The following is a 15,941-nucleotide window of genomic DNA, read 5'->3' as shown; positions in this document are numbered from 1 at the left end:
TTTGTAGAATTACGGAGGGCTTCGCCAACCATCTCAATTCCTACACAAGGGATTCGCAAGAGGGGGAATGAAGCAAAACAGATCCCTCAGTATCGGCTTCGATTGTATCAGAGTAGTGGTAATAAATAGTAAATAGATACAAACCAAACCCCCGACAGAAATTCGACAAAAAACAAAACAAAACAGAACGCGGGTAGTGAGGCATGCTAAGAGACACTTGGAAATGGGCAACCTCTGAGAGCTCTAGAATCCAACAAGACGAAGCAGATACAGAAACCGAAACCCAACATGCCCATGCCGCAGACATTTAATCCATTGAAATGAATGATATAGAACCGAACCGAGAAGTGAGGTCGAAAGTCGTGGTGGTCATAAGATGGGGGAAGTAGCCCATGCGTGATCCATGATTCTGTCGAACGTATACCATGACATACTGAATGCAACTTGAGGTCACGGGAGAAGCATCCTCAGCCCTAGGGAAGCTCAAGACTCTGCTGTGTAATAGTCCGATTCTTGAGTGCTATGACCGGCGTTCTTGCTGCAGAGCTTGTCCGACAACGAGATGCAAGCATGCATTGCAAAATAGGCCGTACGGCTGTTTTCTAGTCAATGCCTTGGGGACTAGTTAGCTTCGATGAAAAAAAAAAAAAAAAAAAAAACGGAAGGAAAACACGTACAGAACACCATTGTGTCTCGAGCAGAGCAATTTGCGATTTACCAGGACCTTTTTCTCTGCATCACTCAGACGAAGCTGGTGTTCGAATGCTTCATAGCAAATATTATGGGTCCAGATACGCTCCTCGATTCCATGGGGGTCGTGCCCCCAAAGGATAGCTTTCTCAACGGCAATGCGTCTGGAAATCGTTAGTCAAGGTCGTATACTCTTGTTGAAATGACTTACGACATGTAGTACCGTTGGAGACCGGTCCTGGAAATGAATGTAATATTTCTGTGTCAGGTGTGCGAGATGTCCGTTCGCCCTTCTCTCCATGGCGAGTAGAGCCCTGTGATATTCAAACTCTTGTTCGCCAGATATCCAACCTTGAACGGTGGGGTCAAGAATACCATAGAGCTCAATTGGATGGCCTTCAGAGTTGGCAATGGCTGGAATGAAGTGCAAAACGGCCATTGGCCATCCTGGACGACAGCATAATCGTAGAGATGGAGGCCGTTGATAGGATTGACAGAATTGATGAAGATTGGCGTGTTTTCAATAGGGATAAAGAGACGCACGAGCGACAAGTTGAAAGAAATAAAAGCAAAAAAGTAAAAATAAAACAAAATTCCCTTTTTTATTTTTCCGTATTTTCTTTTTTCTTTTTTGTCTTTCGAACGGTGACCGGGGGCGTCGAGTAATAGGTGACTTCAGGACCATTCACTTATAAACAAAGAAATGCGCCAACCACCCCTCGGGGGTCGGAGGCAACGTTTGCGCTGTCTCTTCACTATTCTGGACTTCTTCTCAGACATGTTCTCTATCGAAGTCATCTTTGAAGTGCCTGTTTGTGTTCATTCGACTTTCCAAGGCCTCAATCTGTTGAGAAAGCGACCTTGAGCTGACCGTTCGCTTCGAGATCTACATTTCGTTATACAACGGCAAAATGGCTACGGTACCTCGCACTACGAATCCAACAACCAAATCGTCAGACACAGTCACAGAGCTGCTCTGGAAGGACGCTTTGTGCCACTTGAAATATACAAACAACGAGGTGCTTCTTCCAACCAATGTGCGAGACATGATCGGCCAAGATAATGTCGACAAGATAAAATCTCGTCTCAGGTTAATATCCCCGGGCTAAGGCTTTCTCAGTAGATTTGCAAGCTAACGTATGATTGCAGTGCACTTCTTGGTGCTCCCGTTGTTGGCTTCATTGATGAGTCGATAAATGCTTTCCGTCTTATGCGCACCCCTACATTTTCGGGATCTACGGTATCTGTCGCATCTCACGACACACTGGTAAAATTGCCAAAGAAGGCTCCAATCGGTTCGTCGACAAATCAGCGGGAGAAGCCCTCAGTATCTTCAAAAACTGCAAAAGTTCCACGGCCCCCAAATGCCTTTATCCTTTACCGCCAACACCATCACCCAAAGATTAAAGAAGCGTACCCTGACTTTCAGAATAACGATATTTGTAAGTAAAAAGGCCACCGACTCTCAAGCGATTGGACTAACGAAAACAGCCATCATGCTGGGGAAGCAGTGGAAAGCAGAACCGGAAGAAGTCAGGGCACATTACAAGGCACTGGCAGATGACCTAAAGAAGAAACATGCCGAAGAGTACCCTGACTACCAATATACACCGCGCCGACCATGCGAGCGAAAACGTCGAGCATCATCACGCCAATACGCCAAACATTCGAAAGCAGCCGCCGCAGCAGGTCTTGCAGCAGCAAGCGCGAAAGCAAAGCCATACGCCGATGTTGGGATAGGATTGGGATTGGGATCAATACCAGAATCGGGAGCCGTGGGAGCAGGGACAACTACAAGATACACCCCCCAAGCCGAATCACCAACGTCAATGACATCGGGCGCGACGTTATCCACCGCTTCGACACCAGCAATGCAAGTAGCAAACGGCATGGACCACGATCTCTCCGGGTTCAACGTTTTCTTCGGTCCCAACGATCTACAAGACGGGCAGTTCAACTTCGATACGGTCAGCTTCGACGCCATGGTACAGCAACTACGAAACAATCAGAACCAAGATATGTTCCTACAACCGCTGAATCCTACGGAGCAGGCAGCGGTGGATTCGTTTGAGTTCTCGGACTATATCGCAGATTGTTTCTGATTTTGATTCGATATTGACTTGGGCTGGTCTCGAGTAGCGGAACGTGGTTCCTTTCGACTGCTTCTTTCGGCTCCCCCTTTTTTTTTCTTCCCTAACCCCATTCTTTTTCTTGTATTACTCCTACCCTTTGGCGCGTGCCACGAGCCTTGTATTACCATCATCGTTTCTGTACTACCATCGCTTCGGAGGCCTTTGTTCTGGTTGTGGCATTTTTTTGACTTTCGGGAGTTGCGGTTTTTGATTTCACTATATGTAGATTACATCGGGAACCGTCTGAACATACAATTTAAAACGTTTAATCTACCTCATATGTGACATGATCTTCGAAAACGCCCAGGATCGACTTAACCCCAGTGTGCCCAGGTGATGGATTCTTGTACAGGTTGCATTGCATAATGTACTTGAAGGGACTCCTTCACCCTGCAGCGGCTAACGCCTATCAGAGCCCAGCATGCTGACAGGGACAAGCAGAACGAGATCTCGTGTAGCTGCTTGTCATGTACCTCTCTTTGTTTCCTTTATTCCCGTTTCTCTACCCCGGGTAATAGAAGAGCTGCTATTTCCGAGAGTGGAAACAAGGTCTCCACTTTGAGACTTTCTAGCGCCACAGTATGACAAGAAGGGTGTCATTTTAGAAGACAAAGGGCTAAAAATACCCCAGGTCACACAACACCTCATTCCCTATTACTCCGCAGTGCTATTCCAATCACTAGCCCAGATAAACGTCGGACACCGCCATTGCGTGCCCTTCTCTTTATTCCCACTCGGTCCTAGCGGCCTTTGACAAATCCAGAATGCCCTCCCACAGTTCACGCCCGGTTTCTTTGTCGTGAGGCTGATACAAGGTTCCTCGTGGCCATCACACGTGGGTGGCGGTTTCTTGCTGAACAGTTTGGACCAGTCTTCTTTGCTAACGATGGGGTCGATTACGCTTTCGCTTTCCTGGGATGCGGAGGAGGGGTGTTCATCGGTGAATGGATCCTGGGGTTTGGTTGGGGGTCGGGTGTCTTCGGGTTGACTTGAGGATGGAATGCTGCGCTTGGAGGGGGATTCCGGTAGTTCGTTGGCTGTGCTATCAGAGGTCTGTGTGGCAGATGGCTTGGAGGGACTACTTTTCGGCTTGAAAAAGCCCTTAAGACTCTTTTGCCCGGGCGTTGACGGAGCTGGTGCTTGTGTAGTCATCGATTTTGTGCGCTTCATTGAGGCGGTCGGTGTAGATTGACTCTCCTCATTTCTCTTGCGAGTAATGCCCTTGGTGGTCCTTGTGTCTTCCGTAACTTGGACAGATGGTGTGTTATTTTCATCCGATATTGCGGGTGATTGTGATTCCTTTTCCTGAACCAAAGTAGTCCGTTCTAGAGTCGTAGATACAGTACTCGACCTTTGCACTGGCTTGCGTGCAAACATGTCTTTGATGTTTCTCCTTCTATCAAATTCCGGTATCAACCGTCCGGATATAGGGAGGAGGTACTTGGTTGAGTATTCTTGCTGACGTTCGCCGTTTTGGAACATTCCAGGAGGATTCATGGCATCCATTATGTTAACGGAACTCCCATCAATAGTAACTGAATCTTTAAACGTGGCAAAAACCGGACAATGGTCAGATCCCTGCAGTTATTAGCAATCTACCAACGTTAGTTTTCAGAATAAAATCAAAACCTACCAATAGACCCTCTTGAATATTCGAATCAAAAAACCATTCCTGCATATCAAGACTACACAGGACATAGTCAATCCTCGCACCGAAATTCCCTGGTCGAGCGTTGAGCCTTTGTTCCCAACACGTATACATACCCCTCCGCTCTGGATGATACGCTCTGCAGATATCATACAGAACTGGCTTCTCTCGTCCTTCGTCCCGCTCGCCAATCACTTTCCCATCAGACAGCAGCTGATTAAAGATCCGTCTTACCCCAGCAGACACAAATTCGTCCTCCGTCGCGACTCCCTTACGGATTGCTTCTCCCGCGTGTGCTGAGTCGATTTCTCCTCTGGAAATGTTCAGATCTCCAGTCACTAATACCCTCTTACCCATGGCAACCAGATTTCGAACACGAGTGTCCAATGCTTCGATGAAATTCTGACGAAATGAATCGCGACTTTCATCACGATTTGCTGGACAGTACGTGCCGATTAGAACGAATGCTGGAAACTCGAGAATGACGCAGCGGCCTTCTGAGTCAAGGACTGCTGGTTCGATTTCAAACTGATATAGCTGCTCTAAGGTCGGATAACCCCCAATCTGATGCTCTCCAGGGAGTTCACGAAATGGAGTTGATGTGTTGGGTGGACAGAGAACCCCAGTAATGCCTTCTTCTGCGCGTACTGGCGCACATTTGGCATTGCGAGTGTAGATGACAACTCCGGAGTAGCCTGAAGAAAGGAAAGGTTAAAACATTAGATTCAAGCTATAAGCAGTCGCGCATACCCTTTTTCACTCTGGGCAGACTGAAATAACAATCCCATCCGGGAACTAAGACCATGTCATCTCGGAGATCTTTGCGCTGGATCTTGGTCTCTTGAAAAACGACAATGTCTGCCTCCAATGTATCGAACATCGCCTGTTTTGTCAATCGAGATTCTGGATGAAGCCGTACAGAGCATACCTCGAATGACCGCTTCCCTCTCCATGGCTCATAGGAGAACGGGTTTCTATAGACTCGACTGCTTAGCAAAGCATCAAAAGAGCCTCCATGGATTCAATACGCACCGTATCCCATTAACTACCTTTATTTAGCTATCGAGATCTAAACAGTTGGAGAAAGTCACTTACCGTTCCATGTTGTGATGCGAAATCCCATCCCGGCCACGAACCAACGCGCCTTGAAAAAAAAAATAAGAAATAAAACGTGTTGTTTCTATATTACAATGTTAAATCTTTCAACCAATGGTGCTCTCGAAACGCGTCCATAGTATGTAGTTCCGCAAGGAGATAGCACCCGCCACAACCCCCATGACCACACGTGACTAGATGACGGATTAACATCGTACTGTGGCTGACGCTATCCCGTGGCTAGTGCACACTAAACCAAAACCAGCGGTCGCCAACAATTCGTGCTGGAATCCCGAACCGCCCGAGCAAGTCCGCCCATCCCACCGTCATATCGCAAAACAGAACGCAACGCCTGCGTCGATTTCACCATGTTTCCCCAGCGCAACGTCTTCCGCTTCTCCCAGCGCGCTGCTCAGCAGCTGCGTGCCGCCGGCCAGCGCCGCTCCAACAGCACCCAGGGCAACTTCCCCTGGGCCGTCGACAACGAATTCAACCGTGAACGGGCTGCTGTTAAGCACCACGCTGCTGAGACTAGCGGTGCGTATTTACATTTAATTTGGTGGATTTGGGAAATGTGCACGTGCTAATGTTTTCTTGCTTGTTTTAGACCTCTGGAGGAAGCTCTCTCTCTAGTATGTTGAACCGTTACCCGAATCGCAACAATTGAAATACCCTGCCGTTCGTCCGTTGATGACATCGTACTTACGATTATGACTGTTAGTGCCGTCCCTCCGTGCGTGATTCTCGCCGCTATCAACGCCTACAACCTCTGGGAGGAGCACTGGGAGCACTGGGCCCACGACACCCCGCTTGAGGAGCGCACCGAGTACCCTTACCAGAACATCCGTGTGAAGAACTTCCCCTTCGGAGATGGTGACAAGGTAGGTTTTCTTTTATCCTCGGAAATTTGGTTATTGTTACTGACTGACTTGTCTTTAGACTATCTTGTAAGTTTTCCTTGGTTTTCGGTCGATATCGGATATCTCTGCCGCAATTGGTTTGTCATTTGTGACATTTGCAACGGCAATATCATACGATTTGACGCGCTACTCTGGGTAAATGAGTGTTTACTAACGGTTCTACAGCTGGAACTCGAGCGTCAACTACCACAACAAGGACAAGCCCACTTAAATTATTCCCAACATGAGCGCATCCAGTGGCAGCCTTCTCGAATCTCGGATCTAGACAGAAGGATACATGTATATTTATCGAAAAAGATTCCAGGAGAATGTAGCCAGAATTGAGCATGGGAGGCTTTCATTACGAATTGAAGAGGAATTAGCAACACTGTTAATCTACAGTTTTCTTTTGTTACTAGAATTTTACTCTTCATATCGGTTCGAACAATCATACATCAATTCTGATTCTGTTTATATGAGCCGGCGCATTCCATGGATGTCAAATTGGATCATATGATTAAGAAGTCCCGGTCAGCATTAGTAATTCGAGCTCAGGCATTCGTCCGTTTTGCAGACATTGAAACCAATAAACAAGAGGATATCATGATACTTGGGACAAGATCATCATATAATCTAGACTTCAATAGCACACTGCTTCCTCAGATCTAAATACTTCGCCGCATAATCATTAGCTAGCACCAAATCCCCCGTAAGATGCATAACCGTAGCCTTCTTCGCCATCATCTCACACTGCCCCTGTATATCCTCAATCTCCTCGTACTGATCATACACAAAATCAATATACCCCAGTGCGCGGTTCACAAACTCCTTCCGCGCAGGTGTATTCCCCTGCCCTTGACTCCACATAACCCCCGCAATGCCCATATTTGCATCCACAAGCAGCGAATAAGCCCTTGCCGCAAGATCACAATCATCCGTCTCCAGAACCCGCGGCATAATACTCTCGACAAGTTCAGAAACAGCCTCGAACTCGCTCAGACTCAGCAAAACCCCTCCCAGCACGCAGATAGCTTCCCAGAGACCCGGGAGGAGTCGCGAGCCGTGCGCGATACTTGCTGCCCGCATGGCCAGCGAGAAGCCGCGCTGTGGCTGATCGGTTTTCTCGAGGATGCGGGCTTTCAGGCAAAGGAGTTTGACTTGGAAGTGGATGTCGAAGTTGTCTTGGTGCATTGTTTGGGCGGCCTTTTCGACGGTTTCAAGGGCTTGGCTATAATTGCCTTGGCGGATTTGGTGTTCAATAGTGAGAAAGGAGATTAGAGGGGAAATATCGCTGTCGGGGAGGTGGATGGATTGGAGTTGGGTAACGAGGTGGTCGGCTGCTACTTTGTCGTCGCTAGGGGGGTTGTTAGTTGTGTGTGTATGTGCTTTGGTGGAAGCGGTAGTATATTTACCGGTAGATTTGGCGCTGTAATTGTAAAATTCCTGAGAAACAAGTCCATTGTTGGTTTGCTTTGAGCGAGCGTAGTTTCTCGGGTGCGATTTGTTTCATCAAAGCCGACACGTCACGATACCGGCCCTGTTGGGCTAGCTGTGTATTGTCAGTAGATTGACTTTCAAAGGGCAACAACTAATGACCTACCAGCTGACAATTTCGAAAGGTGCTTCTGAGGTAGTCTTCGAATGGTGCATTATTCGCATAACATTCTCGGAAGATTTCACTGCTCAGCCATGAGAGATGTGTAACCCCTGTGGATAATTAGCAATGAAAATAGCATCGTCCTCAGTATTTCGTACCTATCCGCGCATAAAGTGCAGTTTGCAGAAGTAGTTGCGGCCCCATGGAGCTCACATGGTTCTTGGTGACATTCAAATGCGATGCTCGGACCATATTCTCGATAGCCGAAGCAAGGCTCTCTCCCTATTATCGTTAGAACTTTGACCTTCCCAATGCACGGCAAACTCACGTTTTGCATCTCGAGTTTAGCTTCACTCAACAACGTAGTGCTCAATAAACTCCACATCTCAGTTTCCTTGGCCTTGGCCTTCAAGAACGCAAGCCCTTCTTTCTCATTACCAAGCATACCCGTATTCTGGACATCCTTCATCTGCTCCGGGAATGCTTTGCCAAAATGATACAGCCAACTCATGCAGAAGTTCAGGCAGTTCACGTCGTGGGATTCTCGTGCAATGGAAACAGCCTCCTGCATAGCAGAAACCGCTTCTCCATGACAACCGAAGTCAGCTTGAAGGATAGCCAGGTTAAGCAGCGCATATTGGTACGCGCTCCGGTCACGGCTGTGCATGGTATAGTCGAAGTAACGATGGAGGTTGTCGAATGATGATGGATAGTCTCCTGCTCTCCAGGCATCGAGGAATCTAGGCTGTTAGCTTCTGTTCAGGTACGAGGCACGAATTGGAAACTTACTTGAGATAGTGGGTCAAGTTGGGAAGTGTCACTCCTGATGATAGGATGCGTTCTAATTGCGCTTTCATCTCGTCCGGAACTCTTCCGCCCAGTCCTGCACGTTGTTAGAAGCAATTTTGCATCAGAATAGAGAAGAACAACATACTCTGCAACTCGCCAATCTGAAACTCCAATAAACGCTCCACATCTCTAGTGCTAACGTTCCTTTCATATTCCGTGTCATCATCCATATTACCGTACACAACCTGAGCAAGATAACTATTTTCATCCAGTTGGAGCTCAAGAAGATTCATATCGATAGAAGCCTGTTCGCTCGACGGATTCTTCTTCGCCCAAACGCGGTATGTCGGCAAACGATACTTAACAAAGCCTTTCCATAGCTTAACCGAGTCATGAAACTGAAGTCTCGTGAATTCAAGCTGAGCTCTTCTCACAAACGTGCCCAGAGGCGAGTTCCTCGAAAGTCGCATAGGGCCCATTTCAGGTTCAGGAGCAAGGCCATTGTCTCTATCACGTATCTGCTCTTCACGGGTCTTGACTAGCATTTTGGAGATACCCGCGAAGAAGACCTCGAGTGCATCGCAGGAATCGAGGGACCAGATCTTCCTGAGGAACAGATCCCATACCGAACGTCCCGGGACAGAGGATGGTTGCGCGGAAAGGATCTTCTCTAAATCTGAGATTGAGACTGTGGCGTCTGTTTCCCATTTCTTTGACGTGGAGATTCCCGTGTCTTCTATGGGGAATAGACACGATACCAGGAAAGAGAGGACATGGATGGCGGAGGAGTTCGGGACCACTCCATCTGTGTAGATGGAGATGAGGCACAGTAGTGCAACTTTGGATGGAGTGAGATAGCGGCTCATCTTGGTTATAGTATTGGCATCTCCGTTTCAGCTTATGGTGTTGAACAAGGGCAAGCTCGACACTATGAAGCTTCCGTCGCGTGATGTAACCAAATCGCGTCGAGAGCACCGCTTCAATGGCGTTATTATTTTCAAATAATACAATGGATCATGTCAATGCAACTCAGAAGCGCAAGCCTTTGAAAATGTGTTATCTTGTTGAACGCTGTCTTTGATCGACTGGATAGAAACAAGCACGGCGTTTGGCATGTGAGGAACGTGTTAATGCCTGAGGCGTCAATTGATGCCCCGCCAAAAATCTTATCGATTCTCCTACATCGGACTTCCAATCAACCCCTCAATCAATCGCAAAATCCGGAATCATGACAGAAGCGTTCACCAACACAGACCTCCAGGGTGCATTGCCTCTCGTCGCCCGGGGTAAGGTCCGCGACTTGTACGAAGTTGACGAAAAGACCCTTCTCTTCATTGCGACTGATCGCATCTCCGCCTACGATGTGATTATGGAGAATGCGAGTCTTCCCTTCTCACCAGCAATCAATGTTGACGATGGCTAACGGAAAGGGTATAACAGGGTGTCCCGAACAAAGGTGTCCTCCTGACTCTCTGCACACAAACGTGGTTCAAGACCCTGACTGAGGCCATTCCCTCGTTGCGCACGCATTTCCTTACTCTCGATCTCCCGCCGCAAATCCCCGAGTCGTTGCGGCCGGTGCTCCAAAACCGGAGCATGCAGGTGCGCAAGCTGAAGATTCTCCCTATCGAGGCTATTGTTCGTGGATACATTACTGGTTCTGCGTGGAAGGAATACCAAAAGTCGGGTACTGTGCATGGTATCAAGATTGCTCCCGGGTTGCAGGAGAGCGAGTCCTTCCCCGATGGACCTATCTACACCCCCAGCACCAAGGCTGAGCAGGGTGAGCATGATGAGAACATTCACCCAGACCAAGGTACACAGCCCCATGAGTAACTCCAGGCCACCATCCCCGTCCTCGCTGACTGTATTTACTACAGCCGTTAACATCATCGGCGAACCCTACGCCTCCGCAATCGCCTCCCTCTCCATTCAACTCTACAAGGCCGCCCATGCCTACGCACTTGAACGCGGCGTCATTATCGCAGACACGAAGTTCGAATTCGGATTAGACCTGGAGACCAACGAAATCGTGCTGGCAGATGAAGTTCTGACTCCCGACTCGTCCCGCTTCTGGCCCAAGGATTCTTACAAGATTGGCTGTGGTCAGTCGAGCTTTGACAAGCAGTACTTGCGAGACTGGCTTGTCCAGGAGGGATTGAAAGGCAAGGAGGGTGTTCGGATGAGCGAGGAGGTTGCACAGAAGACTAGCGAGAAGTACAAGGAGGCGTGGGAGAAGATCACTGGCGGTAACTAGATTAGGCGTCAGGAACACTGCGCCGTTCTATATATCTTGAGCTGGATGTTTATAATAAACCAGAGATACGAACCCTAGGCCTACAAGAAGAAATGTTGTACAACAGTACTTTCTCTGTCAATCCCCAAAAAAGGTAAATTATAATACAATTTTATTCGTAATGACATGTCCTTACTGGTCCCACTCCGAACGGAGTCCCTTAAGACCTTTCACTTTTGGCCTCTCCTGCTGTTGTTCTTCTACACCACCCTTGTCCGTCCAACCAGACCGCACACCCTCGTCGACAGGCAGTGCATCTGCGCCGCAAATCAGTCTGTCTTCTTCCGCTTCTTGCTCGCCAATGCCATTCGTGGCCCACATGCGATGAATCCGTAGGTCGAACGGCCCTTCGACTCGATCCGTGAGACCAATTCCAATACTCTTCACCCGTTGACGGAGCAGGGAGGTCTGTGGCTCCATGACAAAGCCATGATTTGTGCGAACGAAAGCGTTAAACGGCAGGAGGATGGTTTCCCACCCTGTCGAGCCGGAAGTGGTGGCTGAAGCGGAAGACATGACGGTCGACTCGGGCGGGATGTCCGACAGTGACGGAGGGATGCCCTCGGGGTACTTAGATTCAGCAATCTCAGCTGATTCTGATGCCTCAGCTGACGTGTGTGGTGACAGATGCTCGTCAGAGGGAGGACGGCTCTGAACGCGGTGGTGTCGCGTGTACAATCGGTGTTGGTGGATATCGGTCTCGACGATCGAGTCGGTTTGGATGTTCACGGTATAGCGTCGACCATCGGACTTGACACGGAGGGCCAGGTAGGCGTATGGGTCAACATCCCAGTACAATCTACCAAAAAGCCAAAGTCCTCGGTCTCTGTTCCGAAACGCAGCGTATCCTGTTCAATTACGACATTGTCAATTCCCACCCCCGCTATCGGCCACCGACCAAAAATCCATACCTGTCCGCTCCACCCTCCAGTTGTTAGGAAGTTTTGTCGAAATACTCCCATGGAATCTCGCATGACCAGGTGTGTTCGAGGTAGAGTCTTCCGGTACATAGTCCAAGCTCGCTGTGCTGAATCCTCCGACGGCACGGTCGGCCATTGTCTTGCATCCCGCGACCGACGCCTCATCTTCGAAATCAAGCATCGTATACGGCTTCGTAGGAGTATGAAGGCCTTCGGTGTTCCAAGCTGTATAATGGACCAACAGTGTTAGCGGATGCAGGGCGCAGGGAATGGAAGCCAGGACGCACCGATTTTTGAGAGGCGACTGAGCTCGTCTGCGCTGCGCTTGAAGAAGCCGGCCGGCTTCGCAGCCATGCATCTGGCTGTAGGAAACATTTTGAGAGCTCACAATTCCCAGGGCGAGTGTGTGGAGGTGACAAGAAAGGAGGATGAAGAACGGAGAGGAGAGGAAGCCGAGAGCTGCAGGATGATGTCCCTCCGACGGTTGGCGCTAAACCCGATGCATTAATTGATCGACGATCAGCCGATGATAAGATCGATAATTCCGACTTCGAGGGGAAAGTGTCTATCGCCACCGCGAAGACTCAGTCAAACACATGATGGATGGTCTGCTCTTGGTTGTCAAGTAAGTCGTCGTATCTGTCAGCGTGCTTTAGGTTAACTGACACTGCTCACTTCAGGGGATTGCATCTCGTCCCTGGCTCCGAATCATTGGGGTTCTATATGTTCCTAGAAAGGGATTTCCACCTTCGGTCAGAACGATGTGCTTAGTGAGGATAACTTGAAGATAATTCTTTATCCGGGTAGACGAAATGTCGACAATGACATGAAGAGGGCTCAAAAACGATACTACCAGCCCCGAAATGTTGATTTGTCGGCTAAACAATCCCATCTATCGTCAGAGAAGAGCCTTCCAGCATCCTCGCTTCGTTAGATGCTGAAACATCGCTGCCTTAGGGTTGTCACTCAGCTTCATCGACATGCTGTATCGCCTCAATTGAAGGCCTTGCCAATGGACAGCAACAGTGCTCTTACAACTGCCAACTTCGTTTGATTAACAAGCGTTTGTTTCAAAATATACGACTCCTCTACAGAACTACTCATCTCAAGGCTTGAAGATATCTGTGACTCAAGGTGTCAGTGTCAGCCTGGCGGTCTTGACTCTCATTATCGTCATCATTTTCTGTTTTGAGGCTCCGAAGAAAATTCTTACAGTCAGGCTTAAAATTTGCCTTAGGACTGGCTGGCTGCCTCCTTGTCACGAGACTGCCTTCTTTTTTGCTAATTTTATTCTCTTTCGGGGCCCGATAGAAGGGTTTGTCTGGTTCAGGCTTCCGCTCATAGTCCTGTCACCTGTCCAGGAACCATACTTAGTCCGTTGGAATCGTCATGATAAAGCTATATAGCCTCCGATTAAATATAGAGGATGCCTACGTTTGTTGCCTACTGAAAGGGTAGAAATATCCGCCTATCTTCTGTTCTGTTCTTGCTTTCACCATCCATCTCACTCTACTTATTCTCGATCGTGCAGCATTCTTTATCTACTTGCTTATTGGTCTACTTGCTACTCGCTTCGTTAGCATTTAAAACCTATCATGCCTTCTTTTGATCCCGCAGTTGCACCTTTCATCATCAATACAAAAGCCAACAGCCACATCAATGGCAAAGATAACAGCAACATGAACGCCAATGGAAATGGCAATGGCAGTCTCAACGGCACTGCCAACGAGTATGGAAGTATCATCGCCAACGCCAACGCCAACGGAAACGGAAACGGCAATTTCAACAACGATCCTAACGCCAGCAGCAACGGCAATGGCACTAGCACTTGTGACGGCTTTAACAGCCCAAAAAGCACCAGTGCCAACGCTAGCCCTAGTCCCAGCCACAGTTCTAATAACAGCCACAGAAGTGGCGGCCACAACAGCCCAGTCAATAGGCCAATCCGTCGTGACAGGAAGAACTGCGCCCCTACGGCTAGCAATGCTCAGGGCCTGTTCCCTCCTGCAGCTTGTGTCTTTGTTGGAAAGTAAGTATTCGATTCCAGTTACGCTTCCAATATAACAACGCTAACCCTAACCAGTCTTTCGACCAGAGTGCCTCTTGAGCAGCAAGGCAAGGAACTGGAGAAAAAGTTCTCTACAATTGGGCCATGCTACGTTAAGACCAATGTGGATAGGAAAAAAGAACTTCCTTCTGCTTTTGTTCAGTTTGAGGCAAGTTGTGGAGTCTCTTAATCATGTCTCATTATCCTTGCTAACTAGGAATAGAAATCCGAACATGCCGAAACTGCCTTGACATGGCATAATACTATGCAGCTCCATGGCCGCCTGCTGCGTGTTGAAGTGAGCAAAGCGATAAGTAAGTTAAGCTTAGTCCAGATGCTTCTGATCCCAAAGAGCTAACGTATATTTCACAGGAACTGGCATCATGGGCTATTGCAATGGAAATTCCATTACCCTAGATGCTGTACGCGAAGCTTTGCTAGGACGGGGAGCCCTTGATTATTGTACCACAGAGTGCACTACAAGTGGCATTACTGTCAGCAAAGTCGTCTTCTCCTTTGTGGGAGATTACCAGGATGCAATGAGGGTAAGTGATCTTGCACCATACCCTAAGACGAAGTCCCAACACTAACACTTTTTTACAGCATTTCCAAAATAATCCCGACATTTATCTCAAAGCGGATCACGGAATAAGGCCAATTTATCCTCCTTCCCCTCTGCTGCCACAGTACTCGCAGTCCCAGCCCTCCTACTACCCTCCGGCGCCGGCGCCGCCCCCCTACACTCAGGTACCCTATACTCAGGGATCTGGAGCTTATCCCACGGGACCTTATGCCCAGGTGCCCCCTCTTTCCCCTCCTTTCCTTACTTTCCCTCCTTTCCCCAATTACACCAATTGGACCTATCCTCAGGAGCAACTTCCTCAACATTATCAGTGGTCCTACGGCCAGGGAACCTACCCTCCTTATGCTCAGGGATCCTGGTACCCTCCGCACTGGTCCGAGCCACCCTGCTACCCTGAGCCACCCCACCACATTGCTGAAGCACCCAACCTAAATACACACACTCAGACCCTCCACCCTGAGATGTTCTTCCCGCCAGCACCCTGGTCTGAGGAGCATTATGCTGCGACGGCTTCCCAAGATCTCGGCTCCCAGTCTGCGCAAGCGCAACCCACCGTCTCTCAATACACTCAACCTGCGAGTGGGAATGAACTGACCCCGCCTTCTTCCCCCGAGAAGGAAGAGAAGAAGATGGAGGCGGAACAGGCTGATAAGAAGACTGCCATTGATGAAGAGACCGTCCCTGAGGAAAGCACCGAGGAAAAGGAGAAAGAGAAGAAAGAGAAAGAAGCAGGAAATGAAAAAAAGGACGAGAATAATTGGCCCCTCGTTGTGGGACAAGGATTTCCTTTTATATTTTGAGGTCTTTTGAATGATCTATGGTATGCGTGTGCGTGGGTGTTATGTGATGTATCAGCATACAAGTTTAGAAAACTAGTATGGTTGGTTGCTTATATAATAGAAAACAAGAGAGAATCAAGTATCATTCAAGACCTTATTTCTGTTGTCCTTTAGCAGGTTCAAAATTTGTGGTAATAGCCATGACTTTGCCGACAGCCTCAGATTCGTCGATGGTGCTGCTACGAAAATTTCATGATATCGAATCTCTATGCCTTGAAGCGACCATAATAATTAGAGAAGCTCAGTGAGCACTATTGAGAAGGTGAAGGTAGCAAAGACTCTAGACGTCTCAGTATATATAAAAGTATGCAAGCAACAAAAGAGACAGACAATGCAACATACATATGCATATGGTATCAAGATAAGAAACAATAAATACAAATAATGCAATCAAACAGAAAAAAGA

The 15,941-nt window shown here is 48.3% G+C and overlaps 8 protein-coding genes across 8 annotated transcripts; 4 read left to right on the top strand and 4 right to left on the bottom strand.

Moving 5' to 3' along the window:
- Positions 1-466: 466 nt before the first annotated feature.
- EURHEDRAFT_366922 (uncharacterized protein) lies at positions 467-946 on the bottom strand. Its single transcript, XM_040778504.1, has 2 exons — positions 902-946; positions 467-854 (listed from the first exon to the last, which is right to left on the bottom strand). Exons 1-2 carry the CDS (start codon positions 904-906, stop codon positions 626-628), a joined length of 234 nt encoding a protein of 77 aa, XP_040639914.1. The 5' UTR covers positions 907-946; the 3' UTR covers positions 467-625.
- Positions 947-1,601: 655 nt separating this feature from the next.
- On the top strand, positions 1,602-2,792 carry EURHEDRAFT_401871 (HMG-box domain-containing protein; the record flags this gene model as incomplete). The annotated part of the gene is made up of 3 exons (XM_040780112.1): positions 1,602-1,780; positions 1,840-2,132; positions 2,182-2,792. The coding sequence occupies 3 exons, from the start codon at positions 1,602-1,604 to the stop codon at positions 2,790-2,792; spliced, it is 1,083 nt and encodes a 360-aa protein (XP_040639913.1).
- A 229-nt stretch (positions 2,793-3,021) lies between these two features.
- On the bottom strand, positions 3,022-5,721 carry EURHEDRAFT_411377 (DNA-(apurinic or apyrimidinic site) lyase APN2). The gene is made up of 6 exons (XM_040781604.1): positions 5,566-5,721; positions 5,503-5,515; positions 5,399-5,444; positions 5,221-5,353; positions 4,456-5,165; positions 3,022-4,400 (listed from the first exon to the last, which is right to left on the bottom strand). The coding sequence occupies exons 1-6, from the start codon at positions 5,591-5,593 to the stop codon at positions 3,477-3,479; spliced, it is 1,854 nt and encodes a 617-aa protein (XP_040639912.1). The 5' UTR covers positions 5,594-5,721; the 3' UTR covers positions 3,022-3,476.
- A 104-nt stretch (positions 5,722-5,825) lies between these two features.
- On the top strand, positions 5,826-6,755 carry EURHEDRAFT_411375 (cytochrome c oxidase subunit VIa). Its single transcript, XM_040781603.1, has 5 exons — positions 5,826-6,102; positions 6,173-6,197; positions 6,287-6,446; positions 6,505-6,512; positions 6,651-6,755. Exons 1-5 carry the CDS (start codon positions 5,934-5,936, stop codon positions 6,694-6,696), a joined length of 408 nt encoding a protein of 135 aa, XP_040639911.1. The 5' UTR covers positions 5,826-5,933; the 3' UTR covers positions 6,697-6,755.
- Positions 6,651-9,930, bottom strand: EURHEDRAFT_476740 (putative anaphase-promoting complex subunit Apc5). Its single transcript, XM_040785426.1, has 7 exons — positions 8,996-9,930; positions 8,851-8,944; positions 8,390-8,801; positions 8,220-8,343; positions 8,065-8,171; positions 7,877-8,013; positions 6,651-7,818 (listed from the first exon to the last, which is right to left on the bottom strand). The coding sequence occupies exons 1-7, from the start codon at positions 9,714-9,716 to the stop codon at positions 7,098-7,100; spliced, it is 2,316 nt and encodes a 771-aa protein (XP_040639910.1). The 5' UTR covers positions 9,717-9,930; the 3' UTR covers positions 6,651-7,097.
- A 148-nt stretch (positions 9,931-10,078) lies between these two features.
- Positions 10,079-11,107, top strand: EURHEDRAFT_453931 (phosphoribosylaminoimidazolesuccinocarboxamide synthase; the record flags this gene model as incomplete). The annotated part of the gene is made up of 3 exons (XM_040784166.1): positions 10,079-10,258; positions 10,291-10,666; positions 10,731-11,107. 3 exons carry the CDS (start codon positions 10,079-10,081, stop codon positions 11,105-11,107), a joined length of 933 nt encoding a protein of 310 aa, XP_040639909.1.
- An 83-nt stretch (positions 11,108-11,190) lies between these two features.
- On the bottom strand, positions 11,191-12,441 carry EURHEDRAFT_554518 (CIA30 family protein; the record flags this gene model as incomplete). Its single annotated transcript, XM_040787587.1, has 3 exons — positions 11,191-11,994; positions 12,058-12,291; positions 12,354-12,441. The coding sequence occupies 3 exons, from the start codon at positions 12,439-12,441 to the stop codon at positions 11,279-11,281; spliced, it is 1,038 nt and encodes a 345-aa protein (XP_040639908.1). The 3' UTR covers positions 11,191-11,278.
- An 869-nt stretch (positions 12,442-13,310) lies between these two features.
- Positions 13,311-15,767, top strand: EURHEDRAFT_366610 (uncharacterized protein). Its single transcript, XM_040778503.1, has 5 exons — positions 13,311-14,095; positions 14,150-14,282; positions 14,337-14,427; positions 14,486-14,658; positions 14,717-15,767. Exons 1-5 carry the CDS (start codon positions 13,662-13,664, stop codon positions 15,494-15,496), a joined length of 1,611 nt encoding a protein of 536 aa, XP_040639907.1. The 5' UTR covers positions 13,311-13,661; the 3' UTR covers positions 15,497-15,767.
- The last annotated feature ends 174 nt before the right edge of the window (positions 15,768-15,941 follow it).

The sequence above is a fragment of the Aspergillus ruber genome, assembly GCF_000600275.1.
Source record: "Aspergillus ruber CBS 135680 unplaced genomic scaffold scaffold00009, whole genome shotgun sequence".
Lineage (NCBI taxonomy): Eukaryota > Fungi > Ascomycota > Eurotiomycetes > Eurotiales > Aspergillaceae > Aspergillus > Aspergillus ruber.
Note: the sequence above shows the minus strand (reverse complement) of the source record. Positions and strands in the feature narration are given on the sequence as shown.